The sequence below is a fragment of the Scyliorhinus torazame genome, chromosome 7 (genome assembly GCF_047496885.1).
Source record: "Scyliorhinus torazame isolate Kashiwa2021f chromosome 7, sScyTor2.1, whole genome shotgun sequence".
Lineage (NCBI taxonomy): Eukaryota > Metazoa > Chordata > Chondrichthyes > Carcharhiniformes > Scyliorhinidae > Scyliorhinus > Scyliorhinus torazame.
Window position 1 is genome coordinate 97,187,338 of NC_092713.1, and position 25,461 is coordinate 97,212,798.

General features: G+C 46.2%; 1 protein-coding gene across 2 annotated transcripts in view; it reads right to left on the minus strand.

Moving 5' to 3' along the window:
• pde4ba (phosphodiesterase 4B, cAMP-specific a) overlaps window positions 1–25,461 on the minus strand; it is a 1,458,049-nt gene that overhangs the window by 1,050,317 nt on the left and 382,271 nt on the right. For both annotated transcript variants that reach the window (XM_072511114.1, XM_072511113.1), the window contains exon 3: window positions 5,821–6,059. In XM_072511114.1, coding sequence (XP_072367215.1) covers window positions 5,821–6,059 — 239 coding nt within the window. The remainder of the gene's footprint in view (window positions 1–5,820; window positions 6,060–25,461) is intronic.

Genomic DNA, 25,461 nt, shown 5'->3' on the forward strand with positions numbered 1-25,461 from the left:
AGGAATATTCACATGGATAATTATGAGTTCAAGGGTAACAGAATGAGGCTGGAGAGTGATAGGAGGAAGGAGAATTAGGAGGTAGTGAGTACATAGGACGTTGGGAGGAACTTGGTGGGTGATAGCATGGTGGTTGGAGGTGGGTTTCCCAGGCAAAGGTCAATAAATCGGGAGGGGAAGGGTCTTAAAGCATATGGGAGGTGTTCAGCCCAGGAATCTTTGGCCAATTAAAGGGGCACTGAAAGGGTAATATCTGTTATTTTTCTCTCTGAGTTGGCATGGAAAGGGAACGTAATTATATTTAGCGAATTTTAAGTTGGGAGTAAAATGTGTTCTCTGCAGTTGACAATGGCTGATACTGACCTAAAGCATGAATTCCAAACTTTGACAAGAACAAAAAGTTGATGCGATAAAGATACCAGAACTTTGAAACTTATTATGCTGTATTATAATCCCCTCAATGTTTATGACCTAAGTAAATGCAATGCTCATATTGTGACAAGTGTTGCAATTGTATAGGGTGTTTTCAAGACCTCATCTGGATTTTTGTGTCCAGTTTTGGCCTCCTTATTTGAGGAAGGATGTGGTGGCATTGGAGGCAGTTCGGAAGAGGTTCACCAGACTGATTCCAGTGATGAAAGGGCTTATATATGAGGAGAGATTGAACAGTTTGGGCTTATACTCGTTGGAGTTTAGGAGGATGAGAGGGGAACTGATCGAGGTATGTAAAATACTAAAAGGGATTGATAAAGTAAACATAGACAAAATGTTCCCCCTTGTGGGGCAATCTAGAACGAGAGATCACAGATATAGGTTGAGAGGTGGTAGATTTAGAACTGAGATGAGGAGGAACTACTTCTCGCTGTCTCGCTGTGGAACTCACTGTCGCATAGTGTGATGGAGTCTGAGTTATTAAATGGTTTCAAGGAGAGATATATATTTCTGATTTTAAAAATGGGCGTAGGGAAAAGGGCAGCACAGTAGCACAAGTGGATAGCACTGTGGCTTCACAACGCCAGGATCCCAGGTTCGATTTCCCGCTGGGTCGCTGTCTGTGCGGAGTCTGCACATTCTCCCCGTGTCTGCGTGGGTTTCCTCCGGGTGCTCCGGTTTCCTCCCACTGTCCAAAGCCATGCAGGTTAGGTGGATTGGCCATGATAAATTGCCCTTAGTGACCAAAAAAAGATTAGATAGGGTTATCGGGTTACGGGGATCGGGTGGAAGTGAGGGCTTAAGTGGGTTGGTGCAGACTCGATGGGCCCAATGGCCTCCTTCTGCACTGTATGTTCTATGTTCTATGAACAGGTAGGATTTGGGACCAAGAAGAGATCAGCCATGATCTGATTGAATGGCAAAGCAGGCTTGAGAGGCTGAATTGCCTACTTCTGCTCCTAATTCCCATGTTCCTATTAGACTCCTGTGTGGCGACCTAATCCTGTTTCCAGTTACAGAAAATCTAAGCAACTGTTTTCTTTTTATTAATGACCGTATCATAATACATAATGGACTGTATTAAATAGAATGTCACAGACTGAAGGCAGGATTTTCCTTCCTCTATTTCTTCTAGTATTTGGGCTCATGAAATAAATGAATAGATGAACCCCCAAACTTTGTCAGATTAGAGTCTCAATGCACTTTTCAACAGGTGGGTTAGCCAGTTTCAGAAATATGCAGGTGCATCATTTTAATAAACTTGGCTGGACTTATTTGCAAGCAAGCTGCATGTCCACCTGTGTAAATGAGTATGGAGTAGCATAGAGAGCAATCTTACTCAAAGCACCTCAAGCATTTATAGGTATCTACATCTGGCATTCTTTACTTCAACTCTTTAATTGGTCAAGATTTCTTTTGAATGTGATGTCTCATGTAAAGTTGTCACTTTGCTGCAACAATCAGTTGTCATAATTAAACACAGAAGCAGACCTCACATAAACAGAATTGTGGATCCAAAGTGACAGAAATGACCTTGGACGTTTGAGGGCAAGTTAATAACAGAGTGTTGTAGAAAATTTACAAATTTACAAAAAATACCAAATTCAAAAGAGATCTCGACTAATTAAACAGATGAAGTAAAGAACGTCAGATATAGATAAACTATAAATGTAAGGTAATGTGCATTGGAATATTGATTTGTACTTGCAACATCGAATACTGCCAAGAGAGGTAGCAAATGTATTCATATTAAAATTCTGAAAATAAATAGCAGGTCGCTGACAAAATGTTGGTCTGTGTTTTATGGTTTCAGGTGCTGATGACTTGCCAATAATCCCAAAATTTTCTGTTTATTTAGGTTCCCAGAATTTGCAGTTCTACTTTTCATCTCAAATGTAGTCAAATAAATATATTTTCCTGTGTACGTAGAATTTATAGTATCATCTTAGATTTAAACAAATTATTTAGCTTTGCATAAAGAAGTTATTTCCCTATATTTCACAAGCAGTGCTTGCCTCTGTTGGTAAGACAGTACAGTACTGAGCAAAATCCTGTTTCAGGGCTGGCCAGGCCAAAAAAAAATTAAATTTAAGTTTTCCTAGGTTCTGTTCCAAAAGGCAATAGACAATGGGTGGCACGTAGTAGTTAGCACTGTTGCTTCACAGCACCAGGATCTTAGGTTTGATTCCCGATTGTGTCACTGTCTGTGCGGAGTCTGCACGTTCTCCGTGTCTGCATACTCTGGGTTCTCCAGTTTCCTCCCACAAGTCCCGAAAGATGTGCTGTTAGGTAATTTGGACAATCTGAATTCTCCCTCCGTGTCCCTGAACAAGCGCTGGAATGTGGCAACTGGAGGCTTTCCACAGTAATTTCATTGCAGTGTGTTATGGGCCAGGGTTCAGAAAACACCAAAGTATATAATGGAGTTCACCTGACCCACAACTGTTTATAGATTTTGGTTATGAGGAGCATAAGGGCCTTCCTTTCAGGTATTATTCAACAGAGGCCTTAAGCACTTTGAATCAAAAACAAAATTTATTCTATGAATTCAGTTAACATTTCTATAAACACACACAGTAAGCATTTTTATCAACTACAAACATAATCACGGCGCCGAGGTCCCAGGTTCGATCCCGGCTCTGGGTCGCTGTCGGTGTGGAGTTTGCACATTCTCCCTCTGTTTGCGTGGGTTTCACCCCCACAACCCAAAGATGTGCAAGGTAGGTGGATTGAACACGCGAAATTGCCCTTAATTGGAAAAAAATGAATTGGGTACTCTAAAAAAAATTTTTTTTAAGTTTAAACTACAAACATAAATACCCCACACAGCTACAGTTCTCAATATATATATAACCCTTAATAACTTCCCTTTCTGCTGTATCAATTTGATAACAACATCTAATACCAGAAAAACCCTTTTTACCAAAACAGGTTTGAATTCTTTACAGAGAACAGTTATCACTTTTAAATTATCAAGTGATCTGGACACCTTTTAACATGCAGAGAGAGAGAGAGAAGAGAAACCTTCTTTGTCTGAATCCAACTTTCAACTGTGTAAACCAAAAGTAAAACACAGAGCCACAGCCAGCTCCCAGCTCAAAATGAAAGTAAAATCCAGAGCCACAGTCCAGCTCCACCCACACAATGACATCACTGATGCCATGTGATAATACACACATTTCTTAAAGGGACACTCCCATAACAAGTGTTAATGTAAGCCTACTTGTGGCAATAAAGATTTTTTTTTTAATGAATTAAACGCTCAAGGTTAATATCAGGAATGCTTGCAAAACTAGTTCAAGGATAGGAAAATTCCTATAAAGGAATTATCTAAGGTTGGGTGTGTGGGAGAAAGAATGCATTCGCTTTCACCATCAATATATATTCAAAGTCTCACTACAAACCAATAATAGTTTTTGCTTATCTGGACGGATTATTCTGTTTTAAGTTATGCAACTGTTGCAATGCATCTCCTCACCACTCACAATTCCACCTAGTTTTGTGTCATCTGCAAACTTTGAAATATTAGATTTGATTCCGTCATCCAAATCGTTGATATATATTTTGAATAGCGGGGCTCCATCACTGATTCCTGTGGTACCCCATTATCCAACACTTCCAATATGAAAAAAAACATGTTTCCTGTCTTTTTTAACTTTTAATCCATGCCAGTATATCACCCCCAATCCCGTGCACTTTATTATTGCACATTAACCTCTTATGTGAGATTTTACCAAAAACATTCTCAATATCCAAATGTACCACATCCACTGCTTCTCCCTAATCTATTCTCTTAGTTATAACCTTGAGTTTCATACCTTGTGGAGAGTTTTGGAATGGCCTGTCATCAAGAAAGGCTTTATAAACATCTAAGACTGTGATTGCTGCAATTGCAAGAGGCGCATTCACCGGTCATGCAGCCTCAGTGTATTTGGCACCATTACCAGAGACACTACAGGAAGCTACCTTCAGCAAAGCAAATAACTATCTATAATATTAAGTAATGTAAAGGTATTTTAATAAGTGCAGCATTAGTAATATGCATTGTTCCACACAGCTAAGGATTGCAGTTTACACAGAATATTGAAACCCAAAACATCAGTTAAAAATCCTGGGATTGCGACTTAAACTTGCACTCCGCTCTGCTTGCTGCCTCACTGGTCATCCCTCTCCTGACCCCTCACTGTCTCCTTCTCACTCACTGCCCTGCTCTCTCACTGTCTACAGGTGGCGAGCGAAGCAGTGAGGGGGGGCAATGAACTGCTCAGAGCGAAGCAGTGAGGGAGGTGCCATGTGAGGTGGTGAGCGAAGTCACAGGTAGGGTGAGCCATTGATTGTTGAGCATTCAATGGGCGCTCAATGATAACATCAGCCGCACCATGCATACACCTATGGGAGAAGTGTGTGCTGACCTCCTGTTCCAGGTGCACAACGATGATGTCAGCAGTACTGACTTCCTGTTTCAGTGCAGTACCAGGAGATACATCGTAAATCAAAGTCTTTTTTAAAATTCACATTCTATCATCTTGCAGTTGCACGATACAATGATAATGGAATTGTGACTAATCACAGCAATTAACCTTTCATTTAATATACAATAGGTGTCGACATGAGACAAGAAAAACGTTGGAAATCATGGGCCCAAAATCATCTGTTCCTTCCAAGAATGTCACAAGAAATGCATCCAGTTTTGTTTGCAAGACATAGGACAAACGTAAAAGCTCTTGAGGAAATGTGGAGAAAGCCACAGAGCCAATTCTAAGTGTCAAAAGTATGCACCTTCAGGAAATATTGGGGAAAATTGGGCTATTCAGCATTGGGAGATGGGATCTGTTAGATCTGTTCAGCTATATTTACAGAGATACATAATACAGTAAACATTCTGAAAAAAGCAAAGCTTGAAAATGCTTTGAAGTTACCTTATGACAGTAACCAAAGAAAACATGGATGTGAATTAGTAAACAGTGCACTTGGGGCCAATATTAGGAATCTTTTCTTCATACAAAGAACAAACTGGACAGAGAAGTGGGTATCGAAATCCCAAGGCCCTTTTCTACATTCAAAAAAGATGTTATAAATCAAGTGGCCAACTCATCCTTTCTTGGAGCAGATGATAGAATAATAAAAAGATATAACATAACACATTCTTACATTTAGGTTTTGCCGAGGTTTGGCTTGTAAGTCCATAGAATTCCTATCTTAGTCTTTGGACTCGATGTGTTGGCATACCAAAGTTCCCAGTCTGGTTTCCTTTCTGCAAAGTTAGTCAAATTTTGCTTACAGCCCTCCCTCCCACACCAGGTCAGTCAAAGATAGCTTCACTATTGCACACAAATACAAAAACATACAATAGTGAAATTCCACAGGCTTAAGGAAGTATAGCCTTACCAATCTTGGTCCACAGGTGTAATAGCTATTCTTGGGGGTACTCGTAATGGTAACGTAGTCGGTCTTGGTATACTATCTCTTTCTGGAGTCTTTGCTCTTTCTCCCTGCCTCCAAGACAATGGTGGCAATTGAAGATTACCAGAGAAACGTCTCCTTCCTCTTCGTAAATCCACTCCAATTATGGTTCCAGATGAAGTAAAAGATTTGCTAAGACCATAGTCTGGGGAATCTTTACCATTCTAAAGGAAGATAAAATGTATTTTTAGGAAAGAAAGAAGTACAATATGTACAAAGAATTAAGTTTCATTTTATAAAATACTTTTGCTTGAATTTAATCCTGAACAGCTATAAAGTATTTTACTATTGAATTTCTCATAAACGTCAAATTTAGAAAAATGTACAAAGACCCTTTAGCAAATTACTGGTATTTCACCCAGTAAACTAAAGGTACTTATGGCACACACTCAAATTATTAAACTAATTATGCTTAATTGCCTTAATTAAAAATATAAATGATGATGTTAAACTATGTTAAGCTCTGCTCAAACAAGCAATGGATAAATAGGCTGCATTGTGTAGCACTGAGCCACACAGACCATTAAGCTGTGTCTTGCTTCATGCTATTCCTTATTGGTTCATCACTATGGAGGCAATTTTTTTGAATATAGCCTGAATATCATCTTCAGGTGAGGAAGGAAAAGAGAGAACATTAGAGGACAATACACATTTTTAATTTCACACAAATGTTCTTTTTAAGTTGCGGGATGTGGGCATCACTGGTTCAGCCAACATTTATTGCCCATCTCTTATTGCCCTCGAGAAGATGGTGGTGAACTGACTTCTTCACACACAAATGTGAGAACTGAAAAAAATACTTTGAATAAAGTACAGGAAAAAATAAGATAATAACTTGGCAGTTGTGGTAGGAGAAATGCTTCTCCCTGTTATTACTGTTTAAAAGTGACAGCAACTTCTGGTGCCTTGACATGTGTAACTAGTTGCTGTCGGAGATAATTCACTCCTCCACAGACTGTGTCATTGCAGACTTTACCAATGGAATCAATGCAGAATCACTTATTTGGTCTTAATATAAACTAGTTACTACTTTTGTATTATAAAGCCTGATGAAAATGTTGAGCCTTGTTCAACTGGGAATGACTTAGTTTTTAGCAGTGTACTGTGATCAATGTAAGAAATGGCCATATTTTATATTTTCTGCAGTAATGTTATTAAAACCTGGGTTAAGATGCATACATACAGTATGACTATAAGAGCAGTGATTAAGGTGTCGTAAAAGTGAGATAATCATTGATATGCAGATGAAGCATTCTGCTAATAGATCTTGAAAACCATTTACTTGTTTACAGATAGCTAGCTAATGGAATCTTGTTTATGCTTGAAGGACCCCTGGGAGTAGATAAGTTATGAGGGTCTTGGCTAAACAAGCAAGGGCACCTTGTAAGAAGAGACAAAAGCCTTCCTTATGTTTTGGGTACAGATAATGTAGGAGGAGCCAGGTCTGTCTGAAAAGTCAGTTGGTCCTAGAACTCTCATCTGAACAGATGTGTTTCAGTTTGGTCCTAAAATATTCTCCCTCTAAAGATCCTGCACAAAGAAAAGAAAGTAGAAACCTAGTTGTTAACTTTATGCATGAGTGGTATTTGAATATATTGGTTTGCTGAATTGGAATAGAGTGGCAGGTTTAGGAAGTAAGTTAAGGTTTTCACTTTTACTTAAGAACTGTTGTAACTGTGAATTGGAAAGCTATTTCGTTGTTGCTAATGTGGTTAATTCTGTGTTTAAATTAAAGTTTGTTTTAACATAAAATATACCTGTGGGTCAGTGTTATCACACCTGTCAAGCAGTAACATTACCTCACAATTTTACAAATTCCAAATAATTGGGTTCTTGTCCAGAATCCTAACAGTACTAAGACTTAACACGTACACACATTGTATATGTTTCAGTTCAACAAAATAAGTTATAGCCATTTGCTGATTCGTTGCTCAGGGCAATGCCTTGACCAGAGTCAGGCTGTCTGATTTAAATTTTCAAACAATACTTAGCAGTCAACTGTCAGTCACCATTAACTGGTGCATTCCCCAAAGCAACACCTCTAACAATCAGAGCCTACTTGTCACCAAGCAGCTCCCTCTTCTCATACAGTATAAAATTATTGCTTCTCCTGACATTGGTATTCTTGTGATCATCCGAATGAATACAAGACAAAAAGCTCTGACAAAATGTATTTTATAAGCAATACTTAATTTCTGTACTCAATTTCTCTACTATCAATTGACTAAAAACCATAATTATCAATAAACAGCCACTTTGGTAAAAGTAGCTTTACCAAATAGAACATACATAGAACATAGAACATACAGTGCAGAAGGAGGCCATTCGATCCATCGAGTCTGCACCGACCCACTTAAGCCTTCACTTTCACCCTATCCCCGTAACCCAATAACCCCTCCCAACCTTTTTGGTCACTAAGGGGAATTTATCATGGCCAATCCACCTAACCTGCATGTCTTTGGACTGTGGGCGGAAACCGGAGCACCAGGAGGGAACCCACACAGACACGGGGCGAACGTGCAGACTCTGCACAGACAGTGACCTAGCGGGGAATCAAACCTGGGACCCTGGCACTGTGCAGCCACAGTGCTATCCACTTGTGCTACCAAGCTGCCCACAAATCTAGGGAAAAGTTCCAACTAAAAAAAATGCAAGTATTGCAGATTTTAAACGTTTGTGTTTCGCAATGTAAATATCTTCCTTAGTCCCATTATCTGTCCAAGTCACCAATTCACTTTCTGTACAATGATTTAATGGTAATTTATATTGCCTATTTTGTTGTGTGTGAATTCTTCAATCTGATTGGTTGAATAATCTCCTTCTGCCTGTCATGTTCATAGACCCAATAAGTCCCATGCAGAAGCCATGAAATTCTAACCAACATTGGAAAAGCAGAGGTTTGTGCTCTAGGGCCTACAAAATCATTGTAGGTAGCTTTTCCTTTATTGAATCATGGAATGTGGGCATCGCTGGCTACCCACAGTGATGTTAGGGAGTGAGTTCCAGGATTTTGACCCAGTGACATTGAAACATCCAGATGGTGGTGTTCCCATGTGTCTGCTGCCCTTGTCTTTCTACATGGTAGTGGCCGTGTTTGGAAAATGCTTAAGGAGACTTGGTGAATTCCAGCAGTGCATCCTGTAGCAGTGTAGCTGGTATAAACTGCTGCTACTGTGTGTCAGTGGTGGAGGGACTGAATATTTATGGAAGGGGTGCCAATCGAGTGGCCTGCTTTGTCCTGGATGGTGTCAAGCTTCTTGAGTGCTGTTGGAGCTGCATTCATCCAGGCAACGGGAGAATATTCTATCACATTCCTAATTTGTTCCTTGTGGACAGGTTTTGGAAGTCAGGGGATGAGTTACTCACAGCAGGATTCCTAGCCTCTGACCTGCTTTTGCAACCACAGTATTTATATGGCTAATCCAGTTTCTGTTCAATGGTCACCCACAAGATTTTGATAGTGTGGGATTCAGTGATGGTATTGCCATTTAATGTCACCGTCTCTTTGCCACTGACTGTCAAATTCCAGATCAATACTTCATTATAGCTTTATTTTATGAATCAAACCATCATTTTACAACTAATGAAACAAACCTATAATTTTTTTAAATGATTTTCTTTATAAATTTAGAGTACTCAAATTATTTTTCCCTATTAAGGGGCAATTCAGCATGGCCAATCCACCTACCTTGCACATCTTTGGGTTGTGGGGGTGAAACCCACGCAGACACGGGGAGAATGTGCAAACTCCACACGGACAGTGACCCAGGGCCAGGAATAGAACCTGGGTCCTCAGTGCCATAGGCAACAGTGCTAACCACTGTGCCACATGCCGCCTTAAAACCAACCTACAATTATCGGACTATTGACATGATTGTGCATTTTCCTCTTCTGTATGCAGCGAATGCATAACTAACCTATAAACAATGGGAAACAGTTTTATAAGCTTTCATTTTTGCCACGATAAGCAGTTTCAGTTTTATTATTAGAAAATTTGATCTGTTCCCAAAAAGACCTCTGATTTTTAGATCATCATCCCACCATCTTCAAGATGTCTGCCTTTCAACTTGGTCTTTCCAAATGTTATCCATGTTCTACTGCCTGATTGGTTTGGTTCTTACACTCAAAAAGGTGATGCCCCTTACCCTTCAAATGACTGCCCGAATCATCTTATAGTGTTACTGTTAACTTTCAATTTTTTTTTGAAAAAATATTTCATTGGAGGCATTTTCAAATATATACATAACAAAGAAGAAAAATAACAACCAACCACGATAACAGCAAACAGCAACAACATCCTTAAACATCCCCCAGAAATCTTCCCCCCACTCTACCCACCGCCACCGCAGCACCTGCCCTCCCTTTTCTTAAACTTTTAACCCAAACCCCCAGCCCAAACAGAAAATGACCCATCCACCCCCTCGCCCACCGGCGATGATGACTCAATACTCCTTAAAGAGGTTGAAGAACACTTTCCATTTCAAAGTGAACCCCTCCTCTGCATCTCTGATGGCGAACTTGATTTTCTCTAAATGCAGGAACTCGCTCACCCATAACCTTGCACTCGGTGGCTACGAGTCCCGCCAGCTCAACAAAATCCGTCTCCGGGCTATCAGGGACGCAAAAGCCAACACATCAGCTTCTCTCCCCAACTGCAATACCAGATCCTCCAAATATTGCCACCTCCAGACTCGGAGCTATTGTCACTTCCAAAATCTTTCCAAAACCCCCCAAACATCGGACATGCCCAAAACATGTGGACATTGTTTGCCGGCCTCCCCACACACCACACACCCCTGGAAAGAACCGACTCATCCTGGATATTGTCACGTGGACACTGTATATCACTTTGAACTGAACAAGACTTTGAATTGCGCTCGACAAGGTGCATTACCCCTCTGCAAAGCCTCACTCCAGCCCCCAAAGCCCCACCCAGCTTTTCCTCCCACTTAGAATCATAGAATTTACAGTGCCAACCTCCTCCATCGGGGCACTCTCTCTCTTCAACAGCTCCCCATATATATCCAAGACCTTTCCCTCTCCTATTTCCTCCTCGGACAGAAGTTTGTCCTGCAGCGCCGGGGGTGGTAGCGCTGGAAATTAAGCCACCTCCTTCCTTATGAAGTCCCTCACCTGCAAATATCTGAAACCTTTCCCCTTCGGCAACTAGTCTGTCTCCTCCAGAACTGCAAACTTCCCTCCAACAAACAAATCCCCATCTGCCACCACTCCTGGAACCTCACATCCAACCCCGCCAGGGCAAACCAACAGTTGTTGCAAATCGACGCCCACAGGGACATGCCTTCCATTCTAAAATGCTGCCACCGCTGGTTCCATACCCTCGACGCTAAAACCACCACCGGAAGTCGTATAACTTTCAATTTATCCATTACCTTGAAGGTTCTTGGCAAACCCATGATCCACATTGTTATTTTTGGCATAGCCAAGAACTGGTAAACCTGTTACCAGTGAAACCACACTTTTGAATGTTTTAGTGAATCATCTTTATTGGCTTGACTTTGCCATCTTTAAAAACTTTAATGTGAATAAGTTACAACTCTAAATGGATGTCCATCCAGTTATCATGTTATCTCATTTCCCCATAAATTATTGTAACAATGTGATAATTGATAGCCAGATAACTCATTTATTGAATTCTGGAATTTCTCAAAACTCAGTTATATGTCTGCCATTTTCTTTTTTTTTTGAAAATCTTTTTATTGGCATTTTCCACATTTATCAACACTTATATACATTTCTTGCCACGTTAGTTTATTGCATTGTACAGAAAGGTTAATCCTGTCCTTCCCTTAATTTACTTTATCTACATTTTGCCACCGTCTGGTTCGGCCTCTGGCCCCTTCCGCCACTGCCTGCCCACCTTTTGTGTCCTCCCCCCCTCTCCCTTATCACCCCCCACCCCCCCCATCGACTTCGGCTGTGTTTGCCTTGTGATCGGGGCGGGACATTGAGAAGGTGTCCCAAAACTGCTCCATTTGTCAGGAGCATCAGAAGCTTCTGCCCCTACATCACTGGGAATGGCCAGGGCGGCCTTGGGCGTGCTTGCATGCGGATTTCGCCGGCTCTTTTCAAGGATCCATGTTCCTTTTATTAATCGACGACCAGTCTAAATGGCTAGAGGTGCATAAGATGCTAGGCACAATGTCCTGCGCAACAATTGAGAAGATGCGTTTGTCGTTTAGTACACATGGCCTCCCCGAGGTGCTGGTCACGGATAACGGGCACTCCATTCACCAGTGAGGAGGTGGCGAGGTTCATGAAGATGAACGGTATACGCCATATCCGCACTGCCCCTTACCACCCGGCTTCAAATGGGTTGGCGGAGTGCGCAGTGTACACATTCAAATGAGGCCTAAAGAAGCAGTCTTCCAGGTCAATGGACATGAGACTGGCTTGCTTTTTGTTTTCGTATAGGACCACCCCCCATGCGGTGACTGGGGTAGCTCCCGCAGAACTCCGAATGGGCCGGAGACTTCGCACCCGCCTTAGTATGGTTTTCCCGGACATTGGCGCAAAAGTACAACGCGCACAAGAATGGCAGGGACAGGGCTTTTCTCGGCATCGGCCGATTCGGCCGTTTGCGCCCGGTGACCCAGTGTTCGTTCGCAATTTTGCTGGTGGTACCCAGTGGGTCCCTGGCATAATCTTTCGCCAAACGGGCCCTATATCTTACCAGGTGCAAGCCCAGGGTCGTCTCCAGCGCAAACATGAAGACCACATTCGGTCCAGAAGACTATCACTTCCAAAGATTCCTCGCCCCCGGAGCTCATTTCTCAGCCGCAGAGACCAGAGGCAATGGAAAGTAGTCCTCACAATCTTCCTCTGGTGCCTCACTCAAAGCCTGCGCAGGTCGTTACAGAAACGCGCGGAGATAAAGACGCCGAGATGACAGAGGCAGCAGACTCTGACTCCGAGATGGAGACATAGGACGTATCAGAGCGGGAATCCTCGGGCCCACGGGCCGTGGATGTACAACTGTTACGCCGTTCATCACGGAAGCGCCGGTCTCCATCTCGTTACACGCCGCCCGATCCAGCGCCTCGTACAAATGGTGTCCGGCCTGCGGCAAAACGAGACCGACGCCCTCCTTCGCCAGGGTCTTCAGTGGATTCCTTGGACTTTGGGGGAGAGGGATGTTTCTCACCTGCTTGCTTACCATTGGCTGGGGACTAATGACAGTCCAACAGTCCTGTGGGAGGATGAGCTTCACCAATGAGGGGGGCGGAGAAATCATTAGCAGAATCCCTGTATAAATAAAGCTGGCCAGTTTGGAACCAGCAGGAAGGAGTAAGCAGCAAGCGAGGCTGCTGCTGTTGTGTATATATATGTTATTGTAGATGAATGTTATTTCTTTGTATCCTTGAAACTCGTGCTGGATTCTTCGTGGCCCTCACAAAAATGCCCTATCCCATGGCACATGTGCCAACGCACAAGTGGACTGCCTCCGGGCCCTCCACTAGGACCTCTGCCACCCAGGGGTCACTCGATTCTTCCATTTCATTAAGACCCAAAACCTGCCCTACTCCATCGAGGAGGTCAGGACTGCCACCAGGATCTGCGCGGAGTGCAAGCCGCACTTCTACAGGCCAGAGAAAGCGCACCTGATAAAGGCTTCCCGTCCCTTTGAACGTATCAGTATGGACTTCAAAGGGCCCCTCCCCTCCACCGACCGCAACACGTACTTCCTGAACGGGATTGACGAGTACTCCCGGTTTCCATTCGCCATCCCCTGCTCCAACATGACCGCAGCCACCGTCATAAAAGCCCTCCACAGTATCTTCACGCTGTTTGGTTTCCCCGCCTACATACATAGCGATAGGGGGTCCTCCTTCATGAGCGACGAACTGCGTCAATTCCTGTTCAGCAAGGGCACTGCCTCGAACACGACGACCAGTTACAACCCCCGGGAAAACAGGCAGGTGGAGAGGGAGAACGGAACGGTCTGGAAGACCGTCCTATGGCCCTACGGTCCAGGAATCTCCAAGTCTCCCGCTGGCAGGAGGTCCTCCCGGATGCTCTCCACTCCATCCGATCACTACTGTGTACCATGACCAAGCAAACCCCTCACGAACGTCTCCTCGTCTTCCCTAGGAAGTCCTCCTCCGGACGCCCTTCCCGCGCCGCTCCCCTGCAGGACCCCTACAACACACCCCCTTCCGGCCCTACCCCCCAATGGTGATCACCTATTGCACCCCTTTACACACCCTGCCGGCGCTGGCACCGCTACCCCCGGCCCTGCCCAGTCCCCCTGCCCTGACCCGGACCGAAGCTCCGACCGCTGGGCTCCCAGATGTGCCCTCAACCGGGACGTCCGTGCCCGCCGCACCACCGCCCGAATTGAGGAGGTCGATGAGGGCGATCCGGCCACCGTGACGGATGAACCTATGATGGCACTTCACCCCCGGCGGACTCTTTTAAACAGGGGGTGAATGTGATGAACGGTTACTGCCTTATCATCATGGAAGGTGATGTCCCCTTTAAGACCGGGCTTGGAACCCTGGGGACTCCACCTCTGGCTCCGCCCATCTGTGAGACATATATAAAGGGCTGCCTCATGGGCTGTGCAGCAGTCAGCACATGTCACAGCTCTAGCATAGTTCTTAGTCTAATAAAGCCTTCTTTACCGTTTACACTCTAAGCGTCGTTATTGAGGGTACCTCGGACACATTATGCAAATTTAATGAAACTGTATGGAGCAGTGACCAAGAAGGGTGGGGGAGGCCTTAAAATTGCACAGGAAGCACCAGATCAGAAAACTGATAGCAGAACATCTGGGTTGTTTTATGTCAGTGGCAGAGAGGCAACATGGCGGCAATCCAACTGAGCTAGTTAAAGAGCCACTTATATCTCATTTCCATGCAACTGAATGGAATTTATTTTAACTGAATGGAATTTAATGGTGCCTTGTGAATTAAATGTGCAGCACTCGGTCAGATATTAAGGGTCTTCAAATCCCTGTCTATTAAAAGATGGTTGCATGCTGGTGAGACCTCACTCTCTGAGGGAAAGGTCAAGTATTTTGGAACTACTAGCCTAAAGGGGAGAGGAGACCATCACAGTAACTAACCTGGGGAATGATGCAGAAGAGCTGAAGGGCAGGGCAGTGCAGGGGAGCTGAGGGACAGCCATTAGAGGTTGCAGCCCCTCGGTGAGGCAAGCAGTGGCATTGCGCCGCAGCGGCCAAGTGCATCAGCCAGGTGTGGGATCTACTGGAGGAGATCCCATGCAAGGGCAGAAAATGGTAAAGAGGGATTGAAATAAACATGGAACTCATTCACCCAGTCCTCCAAGATCCTGAAGTGGAGGAGGCATGGATAATTTGGAAGGCGAGCATGTGCCAGACACACCACTGCCAGAGCAACAGTAGCAGAAGTCAGTCCATGGCTTTTTTTTTTTAAAACAATTTTTATTAAAGGTTTTCATAAAATATCAATAACAAAATGAGAAAGAAAAAAGAGCCCAACAGGGTTAAGTACAAAACACAATCTAAAAAAGCAACCCCCCAAACCCCTCCCCCCCCGTGCCTAAATAATAAATTAACATTAACACCCCGACTTAAGACAACAGGTGTATACACCCCCTCAGACCCTTCCAGTGTAAATAACATAAACAAAAATAAAGTAAACTCCCCCCCCCCCCGAGCTGCTGCTGCCATTGACCAATGTCTATCGTTCTGCCAGGAAGTCTAAGAACGGTTGCCACCGCCTAAAGAACCCTTGTACCGACCCTCTCAAGGTGAATTTCACCCTCTCCAATTTAATGAACCCTGCCATATCGCTGATCCAGGATTCCACGCTTGGGGGCCTCGTATCTTTCCACTGAAGGAGAATCCTTCGCCGGGCTACCAGGGACGCAAAGGCCAGAATTCCAGCCTCTTTCGCCTCGTGCACTCCCGGCTCCTCTGCCACCCCAAATATTGCGAGCCCCCAGCCCGGTTTGACCCTGGATCCTACCACCCTTGACACCGTCCTCGCTACGCCCTTCCAAAATTCCTCCAGCGCTGGGCATGCCCAGAACATATGGGTGTGATTTGCTGGGCTCCCTGAGCACCTAACACACCTGTCCTCACCCCCAAAGAACCTGCTCATCCTTGTCCCGGTCATGTGTGCCCTGTGCAGCACCTTAAACTGTATGAGGCTGAGCCTCGCGCACGAAGTCTATGGCTTGTTAGGTGGCAGATGAACACCAGGGGAAACAGCAGCAAGATTGAGTCTGGAGACAAGTCGTGCCATTTCCCAGAGTTTTCCGGATTTGCATGAACTACGTCAAGACATCGCAGTGTCTGTGCCAATGAAGACAACAACCATCAAGAAGTCATCACTGTCTCAACACGATGCAACCTATGGAATTGGGTGGGCGCACAATGGGCGAGATTCTCTGGTCTCCCTGTGGCGTATTTCTCGGCAATGGGAGATGGCCCGCCATTGGCCGGAGGCTGGAACTTCTGGTCCTGCCGCTGTCAATGGAATTTCCCTTGAATCACCCCACGCCATTGGGGTCTCTGGGGTGAATTACCTGCTTTCCTGGGAGCTGACTTAGGTATAAATGGGCCTGAACTATGGTTCGTGGTGATGATCTCACACTCATGTGGGGTACCTGCATATTGCAAATTGTCGGCTATGAAAGTGTGGGTCTTGGTTCTTTTAACTGTAATGTCCTGTCCCTGTAAAAGGAGGGTCCAACGGGCTGCGCGGATTTGGCTGACTGTGCCATCTTTAAGTCGACCGTCTAATAATAGCTGTGTTGGGGTGTGTTCAGTGAGAATGGTGATGGGGTTGAGTCCCGTAATGTAGACAAAGTACTTTGTACTGCTCAAAAAACTGCGAGCAGGTGCCTTTCGCAGGCAGAAAATCCTTGCTCGGCAGGATCTAACATGCGTGAGGCGTAGGCCACGGGGCATAATTGGTCATGGCATTCCTGGAGGAGTGCGGCCGAAAGGGTTCAGTTGGTGCTTACTACTTCGATTGCATACGGGAAAAGTGGATCTGGACCTGTAATGAGTAGGCTGTGCTGAGGGCTCTCTTTAAAGCATCCACGGCATTTGTGTGCTGTGGAAGCCATTCCTAATGTGCCTGTTTCTTGAGAAGGTCGGATAGAGGCGCTGTTTTTGTGGCGAACCCGTCAATATGGTTTCTGCAGTAGCCAACCAGTCCTAGAAATGACCGGAGAGCTGTTACGTTATGGGGAAGGGGCAATTTGACGATCGAGTCAATTCTCTTTTGCATTTACCATGAGTGATTACTGTACCCAAGTAAATCACTTTTTCCTGCAAAATCTGGGCCTTCTTGGGGTTGACTTTACATCCAATCTGTTTTAGGAGTCCCAGGAGTTCGGCGAGAAGCAAAATGTGCTCTCCCTTTGTGTCTGTCTGTAGTAGCAAGTCAACTACATACTGGACCAGACAATCGGTTCGGGAAAATTTTGCTAGTCCATTTGCCAGCTGTCGGTGGAAAATGGAGGGGGAGTTGTGGAAGCCTTGTGGAAGGCACGTCCACATATATTGTTGTCCCTGGAATGTAAAGGCGAATTTGTACTGGCAAGCTTTATCCAATAGAATGGATCAAAAGCCGTTGCTAATGTCCATAACAAAAATTTGTTTTGACTGGAGTCGCTGTTTGAGCATGGTCTCGGGACTCGTGGCTACAGTGAGGGCTGCTACTGGGGTTACTTTGTTCAGTTCCCGGTAATCAATGGTCAGTCGCCATGATCCATCAGGTTTCCTGACGGGCCAAATTGGTGCGTTATTTGTGGAGGCTACTGATCGGAGTACGCCTTGATCAAGCAGATTCTCTATTACTTTTGAGATTTCTCCCTCTGCTTCTTGGGGAAAACCTGAATTCTGGGGTCGGGACCTGCAATGTTCACCAAGCCAGCTATCTTGCCACAGTCGTGCTTGTGCTGTGCAAATGCTGCTTTGTGTTGCTGTAGGACTTCCCTAACATGTTTGTCCTGACTAATGGCTCGAGGGTCAAACCAGAAGTCTCCTACTGCGGTAATTCTGTTTTTATAGTCGCCAACTGTGAGCGTGGTGGGGGCTCGTGCTGCCTTTGCCATTCTCCATACACATTTATTAACCGGATCAAAAGAGAGGTTGTGGGAGCTCATAAAGTCAATTCCTAGGATGTGTTCAGCTTTCTGGGGTAGATCGGCCAAAACTACGGGGTGTTTAATCGTAATGTTCCCTATTTGTATCGCTACAGGGGCTGTGATGTGTCCTTGTTGTAAATAACCTGTAAAACCGCTGAATGTGATGGTGTCTGTTGTGGGCCACGTGTCTCATTGAAACATCGTGGAGGAATTGAGCGTGGTGCGGGACGCTCCTGTGTCCCCAAAAAATTCTACGGGGTGTCCCCGGACTTTGCCTGCTACTACCGGTCTACCGGACTTGTCCCAAAGGGTGTTGCAGACCTAAGTTGGGGAGCCCGAACACCGTCAGTCGGTGCCGTTCATGTCTGCGTTCTCTGAATGGACGCTAACGCTATGGATTGGCTTTGCCCTATTCTTATTTAGGGTGCCTGTCTGTTGGGTTTTCTGCTGCTTTTGGGGGGCTTGACATTCTCATGCATAGTGTCCTAATTGTCCACAATTGTAACACTCCTGGGATTTTGGTTGCGGTGGGCTGTTCCTGCCCTCATTTACCCATGCGGGGTACTGGTGCATCCTAACTGGATTCATGTCTGCCTGCTCTTCCTCTGGTTTTGCAAATGCGGTTTTGTCTTGGACGGATTGTTCCCAAGGGCGGGACAATCTTTTCAAAACCCATTTCTCGCTGTGGGCCTCGTCTGAGGGGTCGTAATTTGCGCAAGCTCTCTGTCCTGCCTCTGTCACATGAGAGACTAGGATTCAAGTCCATTTGGCCATATTATCACCGGACAAATGAGCGCGGGCTAATTCTTCAAAAACTGTTGTGAAATGTATCCACAAGCGTCCAGCAAATGCTGTGGGGTACTTTGTTTTCTTTTCTACACTTGTTTAGGCCTTCTATGTGGTCTCCTCTATTATAGCCGATCGCATCCAGGATCGCTGTGTGCATTTCTTGGAGTGTGCCTCCTCCTACATTCTGTGGGTCGGGAAGGGCTGCCATGACTGAAGGGTCGAGGCTTAAAACGGTAAGCTTCACTTACTCCTTTTCGTCCAGTAGCTTGCTGTTTAACTCTCGCGAAAAACTGATGGGGGTCTGATGTGGGAAGGAACGGTGTAATTTTTCCGCACGCATCCCGTAATTGGGTCACAGTTAACGGGGTTGTGTATAGGAAATCTGCATTTCCTTCTGCTGTGGCACTGCGGTGTGTGGTTACAGGGTTCATGGGGGTGTGTTCTGCCTGTTCAGTCGGGGATGAGGTGCTTTCCTTTTCTGGGGGTTTTCTTGCGTACATGTCCCATGTACGTATCTGTGGGCAGTTTCATTTAACCCCTGCCAATCGGGGCCGTTTTCCTGGTCTAACTGGGGCCCAAACATACTTTGAAACCCATTCTGGACAGAAAGCAGAGATTGCAATTCTGCAATTTGCTTCCGGCACTTTGAGTGATCTACGGAGCTCTGCCTTTGTTCCGTCGTAGACATGTGGAGTGCTGGTAGGGCTGCTTTGAAATCATTGCACTGTTTCTGCAATTTCTCTACCTGTTGCTCGGTTTCTTGTCTTACCAAGAAATTGTCTTACGTTCAGTGTCCTGGTTGGCCTTATCATACTGGGTCTGAAAACTACTCAAATGGGCGAGACAAGACTAGTGTGCCCGCTTGGCATCATCCACCTCTCTGTCCCTCGCTGCTAACTGTTCTCTTAACTCCTTATTCTCCTTCTCAAATTCGCTCACATCTCCCTCACTATTTCTGTCTCTCTCCTCAATCTCTCTACGGAGCATCCTAACGACCTCCTCTGTGCCTCGCAATTGTGCCACGCAGGACACGATTGCCATCGGCTTGCGAGCTTTCCCCAAGCTCTTCTTATGAATCTCTGACAGGTTCTCCCTCCAAGTATGTCCTATACTCCCGGGACCTGTTTCGTCATTGGCGCAGAATTTACTCCATAGGGGCCATCCTTTCCCTTTGAGATATTTTCTGATCTCTTCTTCCCATACGGGACACTGTCCTACTCTACTGGTCGCTGCGACCTTGAATTCTTGGGGGTTCATAAGGCGTTCCATTGCCTTCATTGCCATTTTCTCTCTATCTCTGGGTTCTCTACTGAATTTGGAACAGGGGGTGATAAAGTGGTGATGTAAACACGGGTACGGCTTACGCTATTTTCTGGCCTACAAAACTCCCGACAGTTTTACGCAACAAAATCTCTCAGGTTTACCTTACATCCCTGTTAGTACGCATGCATTAACACACTTCCGAATCTCGGAGGTTCTCACACTTGTGGCTTTTCTGTTTCCAATTGGATTCCAATTCAAATTTGGGTTCTCTCGGAGTGACTAGGCCACTTATAGGTCGAGTCCCAGCGGAGTCGCCAGTAAATGTTGCTCTCTTTGGTTGGCTCTGAATATGGCGGTCAATATGGTCGCCTTCCTTAATTCTAATTACATTTGCTCTAGAGTCGGCAGGTATCTTTCGATACCGCCACAAGGTTCAAACAGAATACTGATCAAAGACTCGATACACCAGTTAGTTAGCTCAAAGTCAAATGCTTATTTATTTACACACACAGTTAAATATACTCATACACAAAACTCTACAGACTAAACTATCACTACTGCTAAAGCCTATACTTAGCTTCGGGCGCCCACTCAGTCAGAGGAACAATGGCCGTTGTTCGGTTCTGAGGCTGCTGGGGTCGAACTGGTACGGGGGAACAGCTAAGGTCGTCTGTCTGGTAGCGTGCGTTGACCTTGGACTTACTTGCTTCTGGTGCAGTTGGTGGACAGGTCTCTCCTCGGTGAGAGCCGGGTCCAAGAGAACGATTCTCTCTTGGGGGCTCCTTCTTATACCCAAAGGGGCTTCGCGCTCTTTTGGGCGGGCCTTGAACTTGGCCCCAATCAATTGGGCCGTTTCTTGATCATTCATATTGATCTCGTCCAATAACGGGGTGGGTGCCCTGATGGTTGGGCGTGTACTGGGTGGCCGTTGGCCTGCTTTGTTTCGGTCTCCTCTGGCGCTGGGGTGTCTGCCTTAGTATCGGTTACTCAAATGTTACTCTTTTGTTCCTGGAGATGGGCCATTAGTATGCTAATGGGCCTACAGTTTTGGTCTTGTCTGGGAGCTGCGGCTCCAATATGCAGACAAACCCTGAACCTGCTTGTTTTCTCAGTATTGTCCATTTTCCCTGCAATCTTTGCAAAGTGTCCTTTTTGTAATCGGGAAGTGGCCATGCCAGGTGGCTACAGCGCACAATGGCCGAGATTCTCTGGTCTCCCTGTGGCATGTTTCTCGGCAATGGGAGATGGCCCACCATTGGCCGGAGGCTGGAACTTCTGGTCCTGCCGCTGTCAATGGGTTTCCCTTGAATCACCCCACGCCATTGGGAAATCCACGGTGGGGGTGCACTGTCGGTGGGATCGGAAGAGCTCATCCAATGTCAGCAAGGCTGTGTTGAACTTCTACGCATTTGACTCTTTTCAGGAATCCACCGCAGGATTCCTGAAAATCACACATATGCAGGATATCCCAGGCAGCTGCTCACCACTGCATTAAGTAGTTCACAAATGTTTTGTTCTAAAGGACCAGAGAGTTTGTGCACTACCACAATGCCTCTGATAGCAAAAAGATAAATTTGGTGGCTTCAAGGCTTTCCACTTTTCCACTTTTAAGGAAGATTTCTGGCAGCTTCATTTGTGCTATGTAGGCCATTCAGCTATGCCCAGTGCAGTTGCAATGAGCAGGGAGGAAGGGAGTGGACAGCACATTTACCACATTTTCATTTAGCACGCCATTTTTCGAGAACACATCAGGTGCATTGAATGGAATATAGCTTTGCATTTCAATCTTTTCTCAATTCTGTCCAAGGGTCATCAACCTACAATGCTAACTCTGTTTTTCTCCACAGAGGCTGCCTGACCTGTTGAGTGCTTCCAGCTTTTTATGTTTTCGTTTCAGTTGCTTACTCGAGGAATTGCAATTGCTGAACATTTAAATACTATTTCTTCAAGGGAAATGTTACTGCAGGCATGTCGCTAAATGCTCTTATGTCATGGAGTGCCATCCATCTAGACAAGACACAGTTTCAGAACATATCCTTGCATGCAGATGTAGAATTGTCACTGATTATTAACTATCTCAGTTTTGAATGCAGAGATTGTTTATGATAATGACAAATGGTCACACAGCAGTGCACGTTTCGGCATACGCTGAGAGACCGACACCGCATCAGGTCTGCTCCAACCATTACTATTCGAATGGGCATTCGGTCTGTGACTCCACTAATTAGAAGGATGGAAATAATCAGATTCTGAAAGCCCCGAGAAACATTACAAAAGCTTTGCCCCTACATGATAATGCCAATAGTAACCTGATTAAACACACCTGTATGAAATGTTGTGCATGTTGGTGGTTCAAGTGCTACACACATTTGTTAATGTCTGAAGTGGTCCTCATATGATAACCTGGGGAGCTGTTGTTGGCTGCATCTCTGGAGCTTGATCCCAGATATTGCATTCTGCATGACACAGGTATGGTTTTCTGACAGGGTAAGCTGAAGTGGGTGTTGAAAATCTGGAGAGTATTGAAAGTAAGCACTAGGCAAAATGGGTTCCATTTGCTCTATGTTTCCATAAATTAGAAATAATGACAAACTTAAAGAATCAAAATGTTGGAACATCATTGAGTGTATTTCTTGCTGCTCTCCATGTGGCTGGTAGACTGATAGACAGATACGCTGTTACTTAGCACAAGACTGCAGTGCAGCCCCCCAGTTGGTTACTAGCTCTTAACCAATATTATATCAATACAACATATTGCATACCAAATCTTGGGAAAGCCAACAAACCAGTGTACTAGATGGCCTTACAGTAATGCAAAAGTTGATGTACTTCCCAGTTCTTACACTAGGCCGCATCGGAGCCCCCCCCCCCCCCCCCCGGGGTCAGAGCCATCCTCCCCTCCATAGGCCGCCACCCGACCCTTCCACGCAGAGATCCCGCCGGCTGCGAGCAGGTGTGGACGGCGCTGCCGGGACTACAGCCGCTCGGCCCATCTGCGGAGAATCGCGTGCCAGTGTTGGGGTGGCGTGGCCCAGTCGCGGGGATTCGCCGGCCCAGCCCCGGGCTGAGAAAATCCCGCCCGTGGTGTCTGACAAGGCGCCGCATCCCATGGATTTATGTGTGAAGAGGAGGGCTCCCAGCAACCACAGTGGAAGTTGGATGTAGGACTGTTGTGAGGATAAGGGGGCATATGAAAAGATTGGAGTTGCTATCGGTACCTCTGTCGAGTTTAACAAATATGTGGAGGTCTCTCCCGCTGTGTTACAGGAAGCGTTGAAGGCGGTAATTATAATCTTTATTAGTGTCACTGCAATGGACTTCCGGTTGCGGCGATGACCAGCTAAGCCGCACGTTTCGGCGGCTCCAGCTCGAACGGACCTTCGGGCTCTTTTAAGAGCCCCAACGGGGAATTTTTTTGGGACGAAACCCGGTGAGGGGTGAGACAACAGGGAGTCCCCCCCCCCCCAACGAAAAAGAAAAATATCGGCGGCGGCGGCCAGATCGCGAAGAATCCTCGAGGACAGGGACAGAAGGAAAAAAGGAGCAAGATGGCGGCGGAGGGAGCCCAGGCGACATGGGGGCCGGACCAAGACAAATTTTTGATACGGTATGTGGAGCTGCTTAAGAAGGAGATACTGGCCCCGATGCTACAAGCAATTGAGGGGCTTAAGGAGACACAAAAGACCCAGGAGATGGAGCTCCGCGTGGTGGAGCAGAAGGTGACAGACAACGAGGACAAGATCCTGGGCCTGGCGGTCAAAATGAAGACGCATGAGGCGCTCCACAAAAAGTGTATTGAAAGGATTGAAGTCCTAGAAAACAGATCGCGGAGAAAGAACCTTCAGATCCTGGGTCTCCCCGAGGGAGTGGAAGGAGCGGACGGCGGGGCTTACGTGAGCACGATGCTACGCTCGCTAATGGGAGCTGAGGCCCCCTCGGGCCCCTTGGAAGTGGAAGGGGCCCATCGGGTCCCTGCGAGGAGACCAAAGGCGGGAGAACCACCTAGGGCGACGATCGTGCGATTTCATCGCTTCAATGACAGAGAGGTGGTTCTGAGATGGGCCAAAAAGGTACGAAGTAGTAGATGGGAGAATGCGGTGGTACGGGTGTACCAGGATTGGAGTGCGGAGGTGGCGAGAAGGAGGGCGAGTTTTAATCAAGCCAAGGAGGTGCTACACAAGAAGAAGGTGAAGTTCGGGATGTTGCAGCCGGCGCGACTGTGGGTCACGCACCAGGAGAGGCATCACTACTTCGAAACGGCGGAAGAAGCATGGACCTTTATTAAAAACGAGAAACTGGATCAGAACTGAGGGACTGATGTTGGAGGGGAAACGACAATGCTGATGTATATAGAGATGTAAATTGGGGAGGGGGGACATTGAGAAATGTGGGCGCCGGTGGGGGGGAAGAAGAGACATAGGCGGGGGATGGGGAATGGGAGTGGGGCGGCAGAGGGAGCTGCGCCACGAGGAGCGGGACGGCTCTAGAGAACACGGGGCTTATTGTTCTTGTTCCCGCGCCAGAAAGATGATAGCGGGAAGATAGGTGCAAGGTAGATGGTAGTTCCCCACACGGGGGGGTCAAGGAGAGAGCAGGAGAAGCCGGGGTCAGTTGAAGTCAGCTGACCTTCGGAAGCAATATGGGGGGAGTAATCATGCTAGATGGGGATCTAGCGGGGGGGCGGGGGATAACTGGGTTGCTGCTGCAGAGATCGAAGAGGAACTGGTAAAAGAAAAGGTGGTCGGGGCGGGAATGCGCCGCCTGGGGAACGGGTGGGTGCATGGAACCGGGACGTGGGACTGGCCCAGAGAGGGTGATGGCTAGTCGACAGGGGAGTGGGGCAGGCAGCCCCCCAGTTCGGCTGATCACGTGGAACGTGAGAGGTATAAATGGGCCTATTAAGAGGGCCCGAGTGTTCGCGCACTTGAAAGGACTGAGGGCAGACGTGGCCATGCTTCAGGAGACGCACCTGAAGGTGGCGGACCAAGTTACGTTAAGGAAAGGATGGGTGGGACAGGTGTTCCACTCAGGGCTGGATGCAAAGAACAGAGAGGTGGCCATACTGGTGGGGAAACGGGTGTCATTCGAGGCTGGGAACATTGTAGCAGACAGCGGTGGCAGATATGTGATGGTGAGTGGCAGACTGCAGGGAATGGAGGTCGTGTTGGTTAACGTATATGCCCCGAATTGGGATGATGCGGGATTTATAAAGCGGATGCTGGGACGTATCCCGGACCTGGAGGTAGGAAACTTGATAATGGGGGGGGACTTCAACACCGTGCTGGACCCAGGGTTAGATAGATCTAGATCTAGGACCGGAAGAAGGCCGGCAATGGCCAAGGTGCTTAGGGGGTTTATGGACCAAATGGGGGGAGTGGATCCGTGGCGATTTGTTAGGCCGATGGC